At 53.5% G+C, this 20,118-nt stretch overlaps 6 protein-coding genes across 6 annotated transcripts; 3 read left to right on the forward strand and 3 right to left on the reverse strand.

The window, feature by feature from the left end:
- Nucleotides 1–721: 721 nt before the first annotated feature.
- HETIRDRAFT_440490 (uncharacterized protein) lies at nt 722–1,985 on the forward strand. The gene is made up of 6 exons (XM_009549232.1): nt 722–748; nt 918–1,156; nt 1,252–1,356; nt 1,409–1,523; nt 1,579–1,703; nt 1,763–1,985. The coding sequence occupies exons 1-6, from the start codon at nt 745–747 to the stop codon at nt 1,814–1,816; spliced, it is 642 nt and encodes a 213-aa protein (XP_009547527.1). The 5' UTR covers nt 722–744; the 3' UTR covers nt 1,817–1,985.
- A 433-nt stretch (nt 1,986–2,418) lies between these two features.
- Nucleotides 2,419–3,496, forward strand: HETIRDRAFT_246877 (uncharacterized protein; the record flags this gene model as incomplete). Its single annotated transcript, XM_009549233.1, has 6 exons — nt 2,419–2,481; nt 2,573–2,634; nt 2,707–2,769; nt 2,862–3,168; nt 3,260–3,374; nt 3,438–3,496. Coding segments are annotated over 6 exons (669 nt in total), but the record flags the coding sequence as incomplete, so codon positions are not given.
- A 4,297-nt stretch (nt 3,497–7,793) lies between these two features.
- On the reverse strand, nt 7,794–8,143 carry HETIRDRAFT_18758 (uncharacterized protein; the record flags this gene model as incomplete). The annotated part of the gene is made up of 3 exons (XM_009548585.1): nt 7,794–7,873; nt 7,984–8,014; nt 8,078–8,143. Coding segments are annotated over 3 exons (177 nt in total), but the record flags the coding sequence as incomplete, so codon positions are not given.
- A 2,140-nt stretch (nt 8,144–10,283) lies between these two features.
- HETIRDRAFT_319518 (uncharacterized protein) lies at nt 10,284–10,791 on the reverse strand (the record flags this gene model as incomplete). Its single annotated transcript, XM_009549234.1, has 4 exons — nt 10,284–10,415; nt 10,484–10,524; nt 10,578–10,683; nt 10,735–10,791. 4 exons carry the CDS (start codon nt 10,789–10,791, stop codon nt 10,284–10,286), a joined length of 336 nt encoding a protein of 111 aa, XP_009547529.1.
- A 357-nt stretch (nt 10,792–11,148) lies between these two features.
- HETIRDRAFT_385456 (uncharacterized protein) lies at nt 11,149–13,234 on the forward strand. The gene is made up of 6 exons (XM_009549235.1): nt 11,149–11,161; nt 11,240–11,439; nt 11,520–12,091; nt 12,146–12,300; nt 12,349–13,096; nt 13,152–13,234. Exons 2-5 carry the CDS (start codon nt 11,267–11,269, stop codon nt 12,985–12,987), a joined length of 1,539 nt encoding a protein of 512 aa, XP_009547530.1. The 5' UTR covers nt 11,149–11,161; nt 11,240–11,266; the 3' UTR covers nt 12,988–13,096; nt 13,152–13,234.
- A 1,228-nt stretch (nt 13,235–14,462) lies between these two features.
- HETIRDRAFT_236538 (uncharacterized protein) lies at nt 14,463–17,033 on the reverse strand (the record flags this gene model as incomplete). Its single annotated transcript, XM_009549236.1, has 11 exons — nt 14,463–14,628; nt 14,687–14,744; nt 14,803–14,878; nt 14,944–14,966; nt 15,033–15,221; nt 15,272–15,359; nt 15,422–15,613; nt 15,682–15,900; nt 15,961–16,154; nt 16,217–16,412; nt 16,467–17,033. Coding segments are annotated over 11 exons (1,968 nt in total), but the record flags the coding sequence as incomplete, so codon positions are not given.
- Between the last annotated feature and the right edge of the window lie 3,085 nt (nt 17,034–20,118).

The following is a 20,118-nucleotide window of genomic DNA, read 5'->3' on the forward strand; positions in this document are numbered from 1 at the left end:
CGAGGCCGCGTGGCCAGCGGAGGAGATGAACTTCTGAAATGGAGTAACGAGAATTTTGCCCCACAAAAAGCAAACTTCAAAATAGACCGGGCAGTGCCCCCCCCCCCCCCCCCCCCTTCGAAGAACAAAGTCCGTCGTCGTCCAAGCTCGGAGGCTTCACCGCGCAAAGTGGATCTATGGACCGTGTTGCCCGGCAATTGAGCCTAGGCGACACACCGAGGTATAGCAACTCCATCTTCCGATGACAATTCTAGTCTCAGGCTTCGAGGCACAAGTGTGTGTAACCTTTCTGAGTTCGTGACACCTCAGTTCCATGTAGCACAGGAGAGCTTCTGGCAAGATTCACGGTCAGCCTCCTGCTCCGTCGGCAAGTGGATCGAGTCGGGTAGGGCTTTGAGCATCCGTCATCTCGTTGGTCCAAGAGTAACCAGTGAAATAAGGCTGATGCCAGATGGATGAATGGCCGGGATAATCCGATAAGGGAACATCCAGTTGGTGGATACCTTTCTAGAGAACAAGCGACGCACAAAGGAGTGAAAATGGTCATTTCCACCAATATCAGAGCAAGACAAGGGAACAACACGCTCGAAGATGGTCAGAGAGGGTCAGAGTAGCTTGAGTCAAAGTGGCTGATGAGACGGAGGATTCCGTTCGGAGTCTGAATAATGCGCAAACCTTGTTTGGTGAGTATCATCCAAACCTTGCATCTCGAGTTCACGACACCCAACCTCAAGACTATCCGACATGGGTCAGTGCTGCCGGTCTGCTCGATGTCGGGGAGAATGATTCACTAATATTCCCCTTTCTTTCCTCCTCGCGCTCCGGACCCTTGAAAACCACAGGTAAGGACCGATCTCTGTTTTCGTGAATTTTGACCAACGACTTGTGCTGATTTTCGACCCTGTTCCCTTCCTCAGGTATCTCCCGCTCATCTCGCCACAAACGCTCCGCGACGGGCGCCCAGCGTGCGCACTACCGCAAGAAGCGAAAGTTCGAGCTCGGTCGCCAGGCCGCCAACACCAAGCTCGGCCCTAAGCGTGTCCACTCCGTCCGTGTCCGCGGCGGGAACACCAAGTTCCGCGCTCTCCGTCTCGAAGGCGGTAACTTTGCATGGGGCTCTGAGCATGTCACGAAAAAGACGCGCATCATCGGTGTCGTGCGTACCTATTTTTATCTGCTGGGCTGTTTTTTGGGGCCTGTGTTGAGATGTCCTTCTTTTGCTGTGCCTGTTTTTCTGCGGGGGCGATACAGGTCTACAACGCATCGAACAACGAGTTGGTTCGCACGAACACCCTCGTGAAGGGCGCTATCATCCAGGTCGATGCTACTCCCTTCAGGCAATGGTACGAGTCGCACGTGGGTATATTTTTTCAGCCATGGCAAGGATGATGTTGACGAGGGAACATAGTACGCCACACCCGTATCAAAGAAGGCATTGAAGGCATTGCCCACGGAGGCCAAGGAGGGCGAGGAGAAAAAGCTGTCGAACCACGCACAGCGGAACCTCGACGCGAGGAAGAAGGGTGCGTGCAGTCTCTAGACCGAGCGGCGTGGGCTGACTTGTCGTTCAAATTGCAGAGTCGAAGATTGACCCCATGCTCGAGAGCCAGTTTGGTGCTGGTCGGTTGTACGCTGTCATCTCGAGTCGTCCCGGCCAGTGCGGGCGCGCGGATGGCTACATTCTGGAGGGCAAGGAGCTCGAGGTGCGTTCGAATTTAACCCTTTTGGCTCTGCGATGTGACGGCTGACGTGCGAGGATCAGTTCTACCTTAGGAAGCTGCGCAGCGGCAAGCAGAAGCACGCACACGGCGCATGAGGATAGGTTGAGCGTGTTGTTGCATTCTAGTGTAGTATTCGAGTGGTGGGGTATCCGGCATAGGATTCATGATTGAACGCCCTACTATTGCATTTCTTTCCTTTCTCGCTTTTATTGTATGAGACCCATGCACATGCCGCCCTGAGAAATCTATGAGAGTCGCGACCGACCTCGGCGTGAAAGTAAGACCAAGCGGGAGCGAGAGTGGCAGTGGACGTTTCAGATGGCGAAGGGGGTGTACTGTTCGGATTGCTGTGGCAATGTGTGGCCCTGCGCGGGAGTGGCGAATAAAACCAGTCAGCCACGCGCTACGCCGGTCCAAAACTTCTGTCTCCATCTCCTTCCTCTTCCCGTCCAGTTCACCTCCTCGCACCTTCCTCCCTCCCTCCCTCCCCTCCCTCCCCTCCACCCATCGCTCGCCGCTGCGCGCACGTCGAGAGATGGTCAACAAACCCGGCGTCTCGTCAGAGCGCACCAGCATCACAGCATGGAAGAACACGAAGGTCATGAACATGCACGACCTCTCCCGCGATGACGACTTCCTCTCCCACCTCCTCGTCGAGAAACTTGGCACTGCAACAATCCCCCTCTTGGTGCACAAAATGGACCCGAGCCGCTTCGTCCCAAAAGTCAGAGTCGAAGAGCTCATGACCATCGTCCGACGCGTGAGCAGTCCTCACCCCCTGTCCCACCTCAATCCCCTCCTGAACGCGTCTTATGTCCTCGCTCTGTCACATCTGTGTCTTCTGCGCTCAGATGATCCAAACAAAGGGTCAGCCGCACATCGTCATCCGCGAGGCGGTCACGCAACTCCTATAGTGCGTGTCTCACACCTGCCTCTCCCACCGCCACTGCGCCTCGCCCCGTCCTCACCCCCTCCTTTCCCACAGCATATCCGCCGTCCGCTGGTACACCAAGTCTTTCACTCAGAAACAGCTCAACGCATTTGCTACGTATGTATTCTTCCCTGCCGTTCTCTCCCTACCTTCCATATCCGCAGGCAGGTCGCTCAAAGGGCGCATTTCCCTCCTTCCCTCTCCAACAGGCATGCATCCCGATATTTTGAGCTCTACCTCCCCACAGGCTCCATCGAGATCGCCCATACCCAACGATATACCCACCGCACAGGCAAATCGGAATTATGCATTCTCGCCACTCGCCCCCTCGCTCCCGGCACTGTCATCACCGAGCTCAAAGGCTCCATGGCTGACCTTACTGAGCAAGAAGACCAGGAGCTCAAGTCCGCCGATCGCCGCCAGCCTTCTGGCGGTATTCGTCGCGACTTCAGCGTCATCCACTCCAAACAGCTCAAGAAGAACCATCTCTTCTTAGGCCCGGCCCGGTTCGTCAACGTGAGCCTCGTTCTACCCTTCTACCCCTATTACGCTTTGCTCAACTAACCGTGCATATCGCTCCGCATGTCACATCGCTGCGGCGATACAGCATGATTGCGATAACAATTGCGAGCTCTTTCGCGAAGGGCGGTACATCACGTTTCGCGTCATCAGGCCTATAGCCGTTGGTGAGGAGGTGACGGCACACTACGGAGATGCTTACTGTACGCCCCCATCTTTTAACGCTTCCTTGTGCGCACTTTTCGGTTCCTGACGTTGGGGCACAGTTGGGCGTGGCAACCGCCATTGCCTCTGTGAAACGTGCGAACGCAACGGCGTGGGAGGCTACGGTCCCCAGGCAGCGGACGATTTATCGGATGGCGGCTCGTCCGACGTAGAGCCCGAAGGCGACGAAGCACTACCAGAAGTCAACGTCAACGAGCGGCGTACACGACGGGGCGTTTATGCGGTCCTGAAGGAAAGCGATGACGAAGACGCCGACGAGGAGGAAGAGGAGCCTACGATGGAACTCCAGGCCGAGGTTGAGACCGGTTTCTCGTCCGTACCCGCCGCATCGTCTCGTGCTTCCAGCGCGGCCGCGAAGAACCTTATGACGCCCGACCCCGAGCCTCTCCTCTCCTCGGCGGCAGGCACGCCGAGCATGGAAGACGGCCGCAGACGCACGCGCCCTGCCCCCGCGCCAATCGAACTCGTGATCTCCACGCGCGGCCAGAAGGCGCGTGCGGCCTCGCTGGCCGCCCAGGTCCAGTCGCTTCCTACACCACCGCTGTCTGACGATGCTGCCTCGCTCCCCGAGCGCACATCTAGGCCACCACGTGCCACGCGGGCACGCCTCGCGGCGTTGCGTGGCAGCGAAGACATGGCGACGCGCTCGTCTACTCCTATGGATAAAGGCAAGGCGAAAGCCCAAGCGAGGGCTGAGCCAGAGCCGCGCGTGCTTCGCGGGCGGCAGTTGGCTGCAGCATCAGCGTCGGCGCCTCCGGGGCCAGCGCTAGGGAACAAATCGAAGGCCAAGGAAAAGCAGAAGGAGAAGGAGAAACAGAAATTGCCGACTTGCGAGACGTGCATGAAGGTGCTCCCGATCATTTCCTTGGACCAGAAGGTTATCTGGGGCGATTTTGACAGCGCAAGTGGCAAGGGCAAGGGCAAGAAGAAGGAAAAGCGAGAATGTCCTAGGTACGTCTATGCTCGATTTTGAAGCTGAGGCCTTTTCTTCATTTGTTTACCTTCTTTTGCCTTTCGCAGGTGCTTGCGTCACTTCGCCATATACTCCCACTCGTGGCCAAATCGCACTGCGGCCCAAGCCGCCGCTTTTATCCCGACCCCACGCGAAAATACCCCCGCGGAATCTGCATTCCGCGTGGCCCCGCAAAAGTTCCTTCCTGTGCTCGATAAGAAGCTTTCGATGGCGGCGTCGAGTTCGACTCTCAAGCGCCCGCGTGAGAGAAGCACCACCATCGAAGACAGCGCGCCCAAGCGGCGCAAGCTCCCGCTGCTCCCCGCCAAGCCTTCTCAACAACGGCGGCCGCCAGATCACCCTAGGGGCCGAAGCCCCATCACGTTGTCCTCGCGGCCCGCTGCCGCCACCACCTTCACCCAGGTCTCGCTCCCACCAAAGCGCAAACGAGGGAGGCCGCCGCTGCGTCAGTTTCCGTCGCGCGCACCACCCGCCATCGTCCGCGTGCACGCCCCGAGCACGGCCGCATCGCAGTCCCCAAGCCGGACGCCCAAATCGCGCGCGGTGGACGATCAGCCGCGTGATTCGAATGGGCGATTCGGCAAGAAGGGTTCATCCGCGGCACCCACGAGCGCAAGCGCACCCTTTGGCACAAGTGATCCCCCCGACATGCTCCCCTCTACTCCGAAGGCTGAGCCCACAGATGTCAGAGGGTCTGCCATACCGTCACTCAACGACGACGACCTGGAGCTCAGCTACCCCGACTATCCTGAGGATGAGGACGAGGATGAGGACGATACCGCGCCAGAGTCCAAGCGCCAGAGGGTGCATCCCGACTACAACTCGGGCTTGGAATATCTTAGCGCCTTCGGGGAAGTTCGAGACGAGGAGGAGGAGGAAGATGACGATGAGGACGACGATGAGAATGACAGCGAGCCCGTGACGTTCGCAGGCGGGCTGTCTTTCCATCCCAACCCGGGATCTTTTGCGCGACGCAAGTGGGCACCGCCACTGCCCGCACCAGAGTTCCCACTGAGAAGGGAACGAAGCCTGCCTGCGAACAGCGAGCTCGAAGAGTCGGAGGGCCACGTAGACACATATGATTCTGTGGTTTCTGCGCCAGTTCTACCCCACCGAGACGAGGATGACGACCTCGAATATCTCAGTGACGTTGGGGAGACGTTGCACGATCAAGATCGAAGCCAGCAAGATACAGATGCAGAGACCATGGAGGAGGAAGATGATGAAGAGGAAGTGCAGGAAGTCGAGGCCCCTATCATTTCTCGACCACGGACATTTTCGTCGGGAGGCGCGTTGTGGAAGCCCTCGCCCATCAACTTTGCGACAAGACGGTGGTCGGAGAAAGCCGGCCAGGCAGACAGACAAGCGCTCGTAGGCCTCGATGTCAGGCCGCCCGTCAGCAGCGGTCGCGCCAAGTACGGCTTGAAGCTGCTCGACATGTGGGAGGCACAAGGGAAGTCCGGGCGCAACGTGACACAGTCGTCTAAAAACCCCACTTTCCACGGTATCACGCAGAGCGCCGCGGCGGAGCATTGGGACCTGTTTGACCTTGGGTCATCGTCCTCTGGCGAAGAGGTGAGTTAAACATTTCACACTGTCGATCTGATAGTGTTCGGTCTGCCCAGCAGGCAGGCCCTTGATTCCCTTTATATTCCTTCTTTCCCTTTGTGCCCTTTATACTCATTGTTAGAACTTGCAGGATGTGGTGCTGCCCGATTCGCCGGAGCCTTCCAAGTTTGCGCTGAGGTCTCGCGTGACTTTCAGCCCTCGACCCCTCTCCCTTTCACCCCTTTCACAGCCATCTGTTGTTGTCAAGTCGGGCGAGCAAGACACCACTGCCAACGAACAGGTCGAGGTCACTCAGGCCGATACTCCTTCGGACACTCAAGGTGACACCTCTCGGGCCGAGGTCGAAGAAGCGCTGCTTCTCGACGACCGCTCAACGCAGTCACAATCGTGGGATCTTCTGTCCAAGGGAGCGTGAATGTCACTGCAGACGCACCGTCCGAGGTGGCTACTCTCGACTCGGATGACAGCTCTGTCTACGACTATCAATTGATTCGCGGACCCGTCGAATCCGGTGATAACGCCGTCAAGAAAGTGACGACTGACGACGTCACCGAGAACCGCAAGAAAAATAATGGTCCTATTGGCAATGATCCCATCAATCTCCTGACGATGAACGCCGCAGCCGAAAAGCTTGTTGAAGGCGTCGGGACGATCCTCGACAATCTCCTCAAGGCCACGAACCTTTTCTCCCTGCCCGGCCCCCGTCCGTTCTCGTCCAGTACCCCCTACAAGCTGCCCCTAGCGCGCAAAGTCACCGCTAGACCCGCCTCGCGTTCTCGTGCTTCCACTGGATCCTCCCTCCCCAAACCCAGAAAGCCTTACACCCACCTGACCCCACCCCTTGCCGTCCCACATCACGCGTCCTCTGCTAGGCTCGTGGACGGGTCGTGGGACTCGGACGCATAGTCACCTTATTTTATTTTATTCTTCGTTCATTGTTACTTATTTTCTCGGCTAGAGCCGACCTGCACCAAGAACAAACAATGCTTCCTGCTCGTTGTATCCTAGTTTTGTCCATACTGTATATGTTGTTTGTATCGCTTAATCCCTGCTCGTATCGGATAACGGATGTCGCCTTCTGAGTCGTAATGTCACTGACACTGTCTCGTGTGGACGTTGAGGATGGGTCTCCGGGGCTGCATTGCTGATGTCCTAACGGCATGATTCAATGCTTTTTTTTTTTGAAAGAAAGCTGAAATATATGATCGTCCGAGCAAGGTGCGTGTGCCTTACTTACTCAGTGCCTGACGTCCAAACGACCCGGCCTCGAAGATCTTGCAGCCGACTTCGGGTTGCTTCTGCACTTCTACATAACGAAGAAAGCGACAAAGACCTTGACCTGCTGATACATTCAAAGCATAACTACACTGTCCCGACAGTAGGTAGAGAGAACTAGATGCACAATAAATAGCGCTGACACGAGAGCGAATAACTAGCGTCGTGATGTCCATACATAAATACGGTCGGGAGACCAATAAATAATGCAAATAGATAGCGACATGGATGAGTATGCAGAGTTGGGGGTCGAGTCCGGTGGATGAGTGCAACACATAGTACAACAGTCGAAAATTGCCAGCGATCGACGAGCGGGTGAGAAACTGTTCCGCGTAGATCTAATGTAACAGGACCCGAAAAGCGAGCTTGCGTGAGACGGAGAGTTTGATGCAATAAATTTATATGCCGTGTTTGTCCATGAAAAAGTCGTGAAGATCGTCCCGTGCTTGTGACTGATGCAATATCAGCCCGATGTCGTCCTGGAGCCGTGGTCGTGGGTTGATCCGTGACGGGAGGGAGGAGGGGAGCCCTCGCTGTGGCCTTCGTCTCCTGAGCTCTCTCGGGCATGATTTCCGAGCTGAGTGTGCGTGCGCGCGTGACGGCGCATGTTGCTTTGCACGCTGAAGGTCCTGTCACAGCCCTCGAACGTGCATACGTATGCTATAGAAACAAATGCGCGGTCAATATAGTCTATATGATCTCTCCGCGTTTGTTGGAAGGCAGGCAGATGGGCGCGGAGCATGATGTGAGGAGAAAGTGCTGTTACTCACGTCGCTCGCCTGTATGGCTGTGCAGGTGGATCTATCAGTGTCAGCTTGGTTAGCGCTCCGGTCCGGTGATCACAGTGGGACATATCACCCCTACCTTCAAGCTACTAGGACGGGTGAACCCCTTTCCGCAGTAGCTGCACTCATACTTCGCCGAAGACTCTGTTGGTGCGGAGGCGTACGTTGGCTCCTCGTGGATACTTGTCGAGCCGTACATTGGTGAGGGCGCGTATGAGGTCGATGGACCCGGAAGAGAGACGGGTACATATGCGTTGCGCTGTGACGGCACTGGACCCGGTTGGCCTGGTGGATACGGCGCTGTACCGTATGCGGCGTCACGGTGACTCCGATGGCTAGGATCCCCCTGAGTGGTCGCCTGTACATAGCGATATGGATCAGCCATCGACATCGATGTAGAGCGAGTGCGAGGTGGATATCCTGGGTACGATTGAGGGGCCCTAGATGTATCAGGATAGCGCGATGGGTCGGAGTATGGTGTAGCCATAGAGCGTGCAGGGGGCATAGGTCCAGGGGTAGAGCGTCTGCCAGGGTAGGTCGATGCTGATGGCTGCTGAAATGCTTGTGAAGATTGTGGGTGGGCATAAGTGTGGGCTTGAGCGGGGGCAAAAGTTTGTGGGGATGGCGTGTGCGGGTAACCTGGACGAGGTCGCTCGCCTGGTGATGCGTAGGTCGTGGGTTCATCTGGAAGAGATAGCTGAGAAAAATGCGCCGCAGGTGAGTAGGCCGGTGGAGGGGGAACGTGGTGTGGGGGCCGCGATAACTCTCCTGCAAGATTCCGTCAGCAAGACGATTATCGATAAAAAATCAGAGGACATCATACTTCCAAACAAGTCGCGGATCGGTGGGAGTGTGGGCCGACTCTCGTGTCGACGTGTCTCATCATCGTAGGGTGTGCGAGAAGAAGACATGAGGAACGGAGGCGAAAGAGGAAGAGGGATCGAATGAGAAGAAGTGTGGTGTGTGAGAGAAGGCTAATATATGAATCGTGACGATTTGTGAAGCTTTGCCGATAAGAGTCAAGACGTGCCGTGGTCGCGGTTGCATGCCAATTGTAATCAGCTATGTTCGGGTATTAAAAAGTTGAGCGATGACAAGATCATTGGTCGATGACCATAGACACGGTCTCCAGGACGCGCCTTCCTTTGAGCCGACAACGGAGGTTGATCGAGAGGATCGCACACTCCTCACATGCTATACGTCGGAGATCTTGGTTCTAATTGAGTGGCCATTTCCGCAGAGCTAGGCGTCTATCGAAGAGAATGACGGTGCGAGGTGGTAGCAACGTAGAGCCTTGAAAATCACCGCAGAAATACGGTTGTAGACTCGACCAAGGTCATAGGCACAGGATCTGGTGTTGGCATCACAAGTTTGTAGTGGATGCGTGGCTAAGCCGTTGATGGCAGATATCAAGTGTTGGAGGTGAGTTCCGCAATGATAGAAGACGGCTTGATCCGCAAACTATTGGAGTGACCATCGGTTAGCAGATGCAGATCAACAGAGCTCAATATTGAATCTGAGATCACTTTTGCACCGGTGCAGTGGCCGCTACACTTCGCCTACGTCGCGCTGCAGCGTGCCCGATGTTGTGTCTTTGGCACGCCCCACAACATCGACTGTGCAAACACTATATGTTTCAGCTGTTAGTTCAGACATGTACGCCACGCGATAACCTGGAGGAGCTTCGGAAATTCAACAATAACGTTCGAGTCTAATATTATCCATCGTCGCGACGTCAACAACAATATATCCTTATGAGAATCATGCCCACTCCGGAATGTCGATCGCCTTTTCGGGTTCCCACATACCGCCCGGGATGATCGACATTGCCTGTGCTCGCTGCTGCGTACAATTACGAGGTGTTCGTCGCAGTGATGAAACAAGGCATGGCCTATTCAGCAAATGAGGACCACGATATGAGCGCGTGTTGGTGATATAATGCAAGGGTACCCTTGAAGATGAAAGCTGTGAAGGATATCATCTCATTGGCTACGAGCACACACAATGATAATCACGAGTGCGTTCTTGATTGCACTGCAACTTGTGAGCCTTGCATGACCAGTCTAGGTACAATAACAGATGAATCGCTCGTGAGATCGGGAGGCCCGGGATCAGCAACACCTAACCTGACGATCAGGATACAAAGGTCGTCAAGGTCGAGGAACGGTTCCCACCTGGCAGGGCGCAGGAGACTGGAAGCTGAAGGCATGCTCATTCAAAGGTCAATGCAACACGCGGTACAGAAGAGCCTAGCCCACCTCACGTTTTGCCTTCATGGAGAAAGACTATGATGATTGAGCGTCTGACGCTTTCTGACTTTCCTGTGGTGTCTTGGTGTGCAAGGACAGAGCATGGAGTCCATTTTGAAATTCATCAGAGAGGGCGGCGTAGATCATACGATGGCGTTGCATAGAACTCTGAAGATCGACATGCAGAAAAAGGCGCTTCCGTCAACGAGACCTGATACTCGTGATGAATCCATTACCTTGCCATGAAAAGCCTCCGATATGACCTTTACGGTGAAGTCTGATCATGGACTTGTGTGGTCAAAGCCGGTAACGAGATACGCGAGAACTCACGCGTCTCCCCACTTCCACCTCCTTGCGCACGCATTGGCGCATGGTGCCGGTGTTGCCATGAGTCGTTCGTGATAGTCAACTCAGATGGCATAAGCAGTGCTGTCAACTAAAGATGATGCTCAGGGCTTTGCAAGGTGATGGGCAGGAAGCGAGATACTTTGGCTTTTATTGCGTGTTCTACTGGCTGCGCGGCAGAGATGGTCTCGGTAGCCATGGAGAAATGACGGTTGTGAAGAAACAATCTAGTACTCCTGTGAAAACGCAACGCTGACATTGACTGTGCAAATGATGGTGAGAGAGCCTTGTGGAGAGGCTCAGACGGGTGCAGTTGTGAGAGCTGAGGCAGTAACGTGCAACGATAGCCGTGATGCACGACGGTGAACATTGGCTGAGCGGGGCCTCAGCTGATGCGCATGACCGAACTGTTGCTGACACACCGCCGCCGGCAACAGTCAAACCGATCGTGTCGACAAACCACATCGCGAGCGCGTCAACCCGTAGAATCACCAACTTCACTTGGTCTCTCTCACCGTCAGTAAACTCGCTTCACATCTCCAAAGGTTATCTGAGTGGCAACTTACGCAGTGCGCGGTCTTTGAAAATTGAAATCGATTCATCACTTATGCGATGTGCTCATTCCTGATATCGCTCTCGTTCTACAGTCGCGTGGCTTCCTATACCTAGAACATATGGCACCCGTTCCTCGCTCTCGTTTGCGAATGCACATAGGCAACAATGCCGCAGAGATTCCTATGACACCCTCGCAGACAGGGCTTGTTGACAGTTGCTTTGAAGAGGCTCACTACGAGTCTGGCATTGCTGTCCTAGATCAATTACGCTCAACGAAGTACAAACCCTCACCGTAAGCAGGCTCCGTCTGTCAGACCCATTCCTTAAACGCAATCGCTGACAATTTGATCAAATTACCTACATTGATCCCAGGGCGCACATCCGTCAACTCTTATACATATCGCTTTACACCCCTCCAATCAAAACCAAAGGCAAAGACCGAGCGACTCCGGGTTCACCGACCAAAGTGATTTCTGGAAAACAAGGATCCTCTACCCCCATTACCTTGTCAGCTATATATACTGCACAGCGGTGTCTGATGGCCTTTGCATTGACGAATACTCCCGGCTCCCTGATGGAAGCTTTGCCAAGCTATCCAGCCCTCAGTGATCTCAATCAGAGAGACCAGAGCCCAGCTGAGCTGAGCGATTACTCAAACGATGGGGATTCATATGTCGCTCATCAAGCAGCACGCTTGAAAGACTACAAGGATTGCTGGCAGATTCTGAAAGAAGATTCCTTTGTACGGCCAGAGGATGAAGGGATAGGAATGTTCACAGGCAGTCCAAGCAAGCGTCGGCGCGCCAGTTCGCGCACCTACCGCCATCTAGACGACGATAGCGCCGATTCACTTCTTCCTGTGGCTTCTTCTGCCTGGCCGATTCTGGATTGGCTTTTGGTCCTCTTCGAAACGGATGAAAGACGAACGGAGCAAGAAGGACAGCGTACGCTGCCGCTTTTGAAGTCCGATGCTGCCACTGACTGGCATCATATTGCAGCGCGTTATTCCCCTCTCCTGTTATCTCAGATACCTCCAATAAGGAGTGAAGCTGGCGCAAAGTGGGCTGTCGATGCCCCGCTAGATGCCGCCTTCCATTGCCTAATACAAGACGACTTGCGTAAACGATCGATGGGAGCGCGCCTTCTCACTCTGGTGTGCATTTTTGTTTGTACATCATCCTCGTGCTGATCCATGGCCCAGATGATAAATCTCACCTCCACGACACTATTTGATTTATCCTTATTCCTGAATCTAATGCTGTCCCGGTTCCCTAGCAAAGCACTCCCGCTTCAAGATATATTTTCTCTACTTCCTCCCAGCCAGACCGTCCTGAGATTTAAGGTTCTGCTATGTCACAAATATCTCTCGGACACCTCCCCCAGCGGTCGACCGTCCCGTGCGCCAGTACGAGCGCAACCACGTCCCGTTCCCCATCGCGAGCGTCGCATGCTCGACAGGTCCACGCGAAACGAGACTGCCGCAGACAAGACCTCAAGTTTGATACAGCCACAACGAGAGACAACATCTCCATCGATCGCGAGTCGCTCCATTCTGCCTTCCGCGAAACACATCTCAGATCTCGTCATACGGCCTTCCGACTCGAGCGCACACACGGCACACACGGCATATGCGAAGTTCGAGCTTCTCTCTAGCTATATGATTCTGCAGAGTCAAGCCGCTCAGTCTGAGAGGAGCGAAGAGTTCCTAGCCATGCTGAAAGATAGACGGCTTGCAAAAGCTGTGGAGGATTCGTTCGGAATCCTTCATGTGAATGACGATGAGCAGCATGTACGAGAGGGGATGAAAGAGGGGCTGCTCGGCTTGATGATGGTCTTGTGATGTGCGCCAGCGGCTCTTTCATGTTCTTCTTTTAGGTTACTCTCGTCATGCATCGATAGCTCAACCGCCTTCAAAACCTCAGGAAAGCCTTTCTTAATTGATACAGATGGTATGGTTTTCCATGGCCTGCTGTGATGCGATGTCTCTGATTGATGTTGCTTCAGACTCAGCTTCTCTCATATATCATACAATTTCTCAATCGTGAGGTTCACCAATTGATAATGACCAATAAACGCCAGTCTCCACCATGATTCTTTGGCTTTCCACGTGTTGTCACAGCATTTTTTCGTGAAGAGAGTGCGTTTATCGTGCCTTGCAAGAAAATGGAGTGTTCGGTTCAATGTAGTACCATAGAGTACCAGGCCTTTCATTATCAAGGACATCACTTGCGTCTTAGCAACTCTGGGCCTGGGGTTCATCCTCAGGCACTCTGTCTGTGTAGAGTACGGACAAGATCGATGACTGAGCGTCTGCCAGCGGACCTGCGGTTCCTTCTGGCAAAGCTCGTGTCCCGGAGTATCTGATGGATGGAAGGACTCTATCCGACCACATGAGGGATAGAGCAATGTGAAAACGTCATTGACATGATGCATATACTTACATTGGAAGGTAAGTCGTAGCAGGAACGGCATCATACAGCGTGTACCGCGAGAACTGCCGCAAGCCTACTTGAAGTATCTGCGACCCAACGATTGGCTCTGGGGCCCGATCCTCAGATGACCTTGCCTGTGTCGTCCTTCAGCAACATGGCAGATGCATGGTCCGTGCGGCATCGACGACAGCGGCGCTGACTTCAGCTTCGAATGCCTTGCTGGCCATCGTCCACACGAGCAAAATAAGATTCGGGAGCTCCTACCGTGAGAAGAATAGTCTCCTCCTGTCAAGCCGCTCCAGGGAAGGGCAGAAAGACGTTCATTGAACAGTTGGCAGCGACAGCAGCTGCTGGTGTCGCTCCTGGTGCCTGTCGAGAACCTTTGCCCGATAATCCCCGATACGCTGCTGGGAAGCTGTCGTCGACTGCCTCGATCTTGCTTTACCATATCAAATATGTCCATTCTCCTCTGAATGCTGGACGCAAGTCGTTCTTCTCATCGCGAGTCCAAGCGAGTCCAGCGCTCGATAACCCTCCATATCACCGCTGTAAGGCCGCAAGGTCTGATGAACGAACCTATAGACCTTCCTTTTCCGGACTACACGCCGAAGGTTGCCGTCGGCCTGTACGTACAAATTCAAGGGTTCTGCATGACTTTGAACCCCCTGTTACAGACGCTTGATCTACGTATGCCGCTAGACCAGACCGGCGGCGTGAATGGAGCGATCGTATTTCGCAGCAGAACGTCGTGGGGAACGAGGATGCAAAACGTTTGGATGCTTAGTTTCTAACCTAGTTCTTCATCCCCAGAATTTTCGTCCACCTCTTCTGACATATCCGCATCTATGAGCTGTCCTTCGTCTGCGCCAGTCTGGTCTCGCCCCTTTCCTTGTTGGTCCTTCCATATTCCCACCAAAAATTCAGGACTGCTCGCCTGCTCTGTTGCCTTGTCTTCTCGGACCCGTATAAAGCGCGGAAAACGCAGGCTAAGCCCCCTGGTGTCGGATACCAGTCCTTGAGCGGCAACTGAGACCGGACTTAGGGTGATGCTGGATGCCCAACATTAGACAAACAAGCTTGGAGGGAATAAACCGCGCAACGGCTCACTCCGCACCGCGGATCTCCCAGACCTCGTGGGGCCTGAAGTAGACACTAGGTTTGTAGCCTGAAATGATGATATTCAGGGAACGTCACAGCAGGTATCAATGAAATGATCCACCTACCGCCCATATCGACATCACTCCATAAAGGATGTTTGGAACAATTTTGGGACGCTTCACTGTACCGTTCTCTCATAGCCTTGAGCAAACGGAGTTGTATCAAGACACAGCTGCCAGTCCAACATAGCGGTATCGGAATCTTACCTTGTAGAAGCTATCCGAGAACCCTAAAGAAGGAATATAATATTCAACACCAGCTTTGGGCAAGATAGGAGCAAACCCTTGGGACGCACCTGACATGCACTTACACATCGCGACAAGTCTCCCGGAATCGGGATCTCGCAACGCAAGTAAGACAGGGCTCCACCACTGGGCCTTTCGTCCGTTACCGTGCCATGCGCCGACAGGGATGAGGTCAAGGCTATCACCGATGCCCATCACATAATCCTTCTTCAACTTGAGCCATGCGGATGTCCTTTTGTCTGATAGCCTACGTGAGCATACCGATGGATCGAACGGTCTGAAACACTACCAGGTTCGTATGTCGCGGGCAACGGCTTCTTTCGCGACCCTTCGCCTTTCTCCTTAGCGCTTTCCGCAATGTCCCCGCTATCAAGAAGCTGATAAAGATACAAACCCACGCGTCGGCAAGAACAACACCCAGATATACACTCCCACCTACCTTAATCATCAAACCTTCGCAGCGACTATCCACCGACCGCATCCAAAATTCCTCAATTGCTTCTGTCCCTTCTTCGCTCTCACAGCTTTCGACATGATCAAATCGGGCTGCCCCCTTCTGTGTTGGGATGACGGAGGGGAAATGGCTGCGAAGAAGAGCTCTTCTCTGTCGAAAGGGGGTTTCCAACAGTATCTGGGGACCGTCGATCAATTAGAAATGGCTCGCTGTCAGTGACGAGGACACCCATCGTAGGAACTGACCTCCCCATTGAGGTACATCAAATCAAACCCAAAAGCGCACACCGCTACCTTGATGTCCTGAAGTTGCACGCCCTTGCGCGGCCGATTCGAAAGCTCCTGGAAAGATTTGAGCCCCCCATTGTTGGCGTCGACGGCCACGATTTCCGAATCAAGTATGAAGGACGACATCGAGGGCGATTCACTGAATATGTGATGTACCATAGACGTGATATCTGGATACTGGATACCAAGTTGATGAATGTTACGAAGCGTGACTGATCGTCGGATAGAACACTTTACTTTTTCAGTCATATCTTCCAAGTGTCTCGAAAATAATTTCACAGATATGTCGCTATCCTCGCCCTTCCAGGCATGTATCTGGGCTCGTTGACCGTCATACTTGAATTCGGCCACAAATGGAAGGTTCCCAAGACGTTCGTAGACTTCGGCCAATGATCGCATGGGAGATCCGAGTGTTGGATGTAGAGGTATGCCTTCATAGTTGATTTTATCGATGCGTTATAGTTTCGTATTCAATTTGATAATCGGTACGCACCTACTGTGAGCGGAACGCGCTCTGAGAGCCCATCAAGGCCGGCGTCTAAGAGAGCCACAACCATGTGGTCGTAATTAGGATGTTGCACAAAAACCTTCTTTATCAGGCTTTCTGCTCGGGCGAATTTTACTATAAGCTCCTCCTCGGCCTCATCAACCACCTTTTTTGACGTGTTTTTCATGGTGATAGCTTTGACCTGCGAGATGAGATCGGGGGACGCATGGTGAGGCGAGTCGTCTGCGATGAGAACGGTAAGGCTGGAAGGAGGCGTCAAAACCATTGCCCGAGCCAGAGCAGTCAAAATGGAAGTCCTGACCGCCCCGACACGAATGTGCTGTGAAAACGTTCGAACAAGGAAGCGAACCTCTTCGCCCTTGGCCGCCACAAGAAGTTTCTCAACGATTGCCTGTTTCTGCTTGACTGCCCCCTGACCCTTCGCATGGGCGATCTTCAGCAAAGAATCGTAGAGGGCAGTGATTAGAAGAGGGGGGTGAGGTATTAGAGTGCGAATATTGGATTTGGCTTCGAAGGCGACGTCTCCAGCGTCACCAGTCTTCGCGTAGAGCCTCTTGAGGGCGGCAGAGCTAAGACCTGATATATTCATGATTGCTTTCGATATGATAGAGGGCCCGAGACCAAGCTCAACAGCTGAGTACGAAGGCGACAAGGAGTTTGACAGCAGATAAAGAGAGGGCAAGAGAGACGCTGGGTGGAAGCGAACAATCGTACGAAAAGTGTTGGTGAGCGTATTTAGAATCAAGATACGCGAGCGTGTTGACGATAAGGTGTCTAATGCATAAGCCAGAAATGAATACGGAAGGGGAGAGTTGGGAGAAAAGGGGACATCGTGGAAGCTGAATGTCGGCGGGTCTACAGAAAGAAGGGGGTAGTTGGACAAGTCATGCTGCGTAGCGCCGGAAGTCGTCGCCCGCGGCGAGTGGAAGATTGGCGACGGAGAAAACTTAAGTCCATCGGCCTTTTCGACACGCAGAGCTGATGAAGAAGTTCGTACTATGACCTCGTCGAATGAGTCGACATCGATGATCTCGTGAGACGCGTGTGTCTCCGAGTCCGTTCCCGCTGGAAGCCGTTCAATCGTCTTGGCTTCAGATGAAGGCTTGAGTCAACGGGAACGACAGTGTCCTGTCCGAGCCCAAACCCAAAGGCATTGCTACTCACCATCAGGGGCTGCCTGCTGTCTGAGCGTCTTCGTGTTCGGGGACTGTGTCGACGTGTGAGTATTAAATCCGGGGATTTCCCCTGATCCACTGGATTCTCCGAGCTTCTTCGTAAAGAAACGGTCGAGAGTGTGCTGATTAGGTGGAGTCTTAAGTTTTTTGCTAGGGCTAGAAGACGAGGATGATGGGAGAGCGCGCTTGACCATGGCGAGAGTGAGGCAGTATGCAAGGGCTCGAATGTTAGCGGGGATTGCGCGGAACGAGATCGAGATCGGGCAAACAGCCTACAGCGACCAAGTCTTCTCTCTTCTTTCATCCCCTAAGAAGGTCTGCGAATCTCCCCAGTCGTTCCCTTGCTTCGCTCGACCCCTCGTCGCGGTACACGTCTCGGCCAGCAATAGCCAGCAGCACCCCTCCGTTGCCCCTTCAGATCGAACCGTTCGCAGCAGGTATCGTCTCAGCTTTCCTACATCCAACAGAATTCGTGCCTCAAAGTCTCTCTATCATTGGCCATATTAACCCGCTTTAGCCCCTGAAATCGCGGAGTATCGACTTTTTAATATGGGGCTCCTGCACGATGGCCCATGTCCAAAACACATTCATTTTCCTCAGATCCCTCAGATCATGTGTATCGCTATCCATTTCACTTGCTACTAGCCCCGCATCGCACAAGCTCACGCCCAATAAGTTGTAGATCAGGAGTGCCTATCGTTTTGGAGCAAGTCCCCCTCTCGAACACTGTTCACCGACGTGCCTGAAAATAATTGCAAGGCACGGGTTTGAACGCATCAGGTCAGTCACTGCAGGTGACTGATAGCATCCGATAGTCTGCGTATGATGACGACCGCTCTGCCTGACATCCTCGCTTTATCGCGATTGCGGCGAGATGGCGAATCCGAAATGCCCAGCCCCATTTTTACGCTTCCGTTCCGCCACGAAGCCTGCTGGCGGCTGTTGGCGGGCATGCAAACAACGACGCGCCATCGACTTCCGCATTCGACAACGCCGTCTGGCAGCGTCTGATGCGACGACTAAGCACCCGTAAGCACGTTAGGATAATACATTGTCAGCTTACTGCGCATGCAGCCAGTCAACAACAAAATAATGATCCGTTTGTTCTTTCTCGAAGTCAGCTAGAACCGACGTCTCCCACCATCGTGCTGAATGAGGCCAACAGTAGCATGCATGGAAGTGAAACGACATGTCCAATAGGAGGTCAAGATACTAAGGACGTCGCAAATTGTCATGAACCGTCCTGTACGGGAACGCACGTCAAATGATGGACCTTCGTAAAATACCCTTTTGATTCGTCATGGGCGTTGTTCAACTGACCCAAAAGTCACTTTATGTACGGTGAATTGGCGATCTTTTGGACTGTATGCTCGTAGGATTGCAGCAACAAATGCGGGAAATGCGGAACAGCTGTTGGACCTACCCAAATAAACTATGTGTTACTCCCATATGTAAATAGGCCCGGATTGGGTTGCGAGGGCAAACAAGTAATGTTCGCGTTCTGGAATATCAAATAGACTCCGTTGGCGCGCAACTGGCGCCGTTTCCAACACGTCAAGTAACAGACTTTGTGCTGCCAACTGGAGACTCGTCGTCACATAGGTTTTTTGAAAGGAGCATAGATGACCTGATGAATGACAGTGCTGCGTCCATCAAGGCTTGGCTGCAGTATCCTTTACGGGGCTCACTCCACATTTTACATGCCTGGGACGCGGCATCCAATGAAAGTACACCTAGCTAGGACATAGGCTCTCTGTCGAGATATGGAGATGAGAATATATGGATTGATTTACGGGCCTTCCGACTCGGCAAATGTCATATTGTGACAGAAAACCCTGTGACGAATAGAAGGCGGAGGGCATTGAGATAATAGTGCTGATGATTGATTGTCAGGAATCGGTTGCTTCTTGGATATATGTGGATTAATTAGTTTTGGAGGTGGGAGTCAAAAATAGTGTGCAGAAAACTGATTATAGTGTTTACCCAGTGTTGATGCGGAGGCTCCTTGGAGGAGTATTGAAGATTCCGAGCGAGATTGTTTCCCCACAAAAGGGAACCCGGACCCCCAGCGAAACGGTCATCTCTGTTACCCTGAAAGTGCAGGTGATCTATTGTGATGCGCCGCCGAGATGCGCACGTCTAGATGATGGATCCAAATGCTTGGAAACGTCAGGCGCCACGAATTGGCATGATATCTGCATCGAGCATTTGGCGATACAACTTCGAACACATCATTCCCGCTCCGAGAGTCTATCAATAGCCGATTGATCTCAAGACGCTGTGCATTGAACCATGACGTCCAGACTCGTCCCTGCTCCAGGGCTCTAACTTGATTTGTGGCCGCTGCCAGTCTTTGTGCGTTTAGTGTTCACCTCCGGACCCGCACCCAGCCGAGCCAGGACCAAATGAAATGGGGACCATTCGCCCACTCTTGCCCCGTTCCTGACTGTAAGCCAGCGCCTCCGGAAATCCTTATGAAGGGGGCGACAAGTTTTGCCTAGCTCACAAGCCCTATTTCACCCACCGATCGCGATGTCTGAACGCCACCCCGCCTACTCTCCTGATCACGTTGCACACAGCGACGCGCACTGGAACAGGACCAGTCAGAATCAGGCATACCTCTCGTCCAACACCTATGCTCCATCTGCGTATGGCTCACCTCCGATGCACGATCATTCCTATCCATACCCTCCGAACCCTCAACAACCTACC

This window comes from Heterobasidion irregulare (assembly GCF_000320585.1).
Source record: "Heterobasidion irregulare TC 32-1 unplaced genomic scaffold scaffold_06, whole genome shotgun sequence".
In the NCBI taxonomy this organism is placed as follows: Eukaryota; Fungi; Basidiomycota; class Agaricomycetes; order Russulales; family Bondarzewiaceae; genus Heterobasidion; species Heterobasidion irregulare.

What these genes read in the sequence shown, in the direction of transcription:
- HETIRDRAFT_440490 (XM_009549232.1), top strand. An exon ending in GGCAATGGTACGAGTCGCAC is followed by an intron (nt 1,357 to 1,408) that starts GTGGGTATATTT and finishes GAGGGAACATAG; the next exon opens with TACGCCACACCCGTATCAAA. An exon ending in CCTCGACGCGAGGAAGAAGG is followed by an intron (nt 1,524 to 1,578) that starts GTGCGTGCAGTC and finishes TTCAAATTGCAG; the next exon opens with AGTCGAAGATTGACCCCATG.
- HETIRDRAFT_385456 (XM_009549235.1), top strand. Translation starts at nt 11,267, where the DNA reads ATGGCACCCGTTCCTCGCTCTCGTTTGCGAATGCACATAGGCAACAAT. An exon ending in AACGGAGCAAGAAGGACAGC is followed by an intron (nt 12,092 to 12,145) that starts GTACGCTGCCGC and finishes ATCATATTGCAG; the next exon opens with CGCGTTATTCCCCTCTCCTG. An exon ending in GAGCGCGCCTTCTCACTCTG is followed by an intron (nt 12,301 to 12,348) that starts GTGTGCATTTTT and finishes TCCATGGCCCAG; the next exon opens with ATGATAAATCTCACCTCCAC.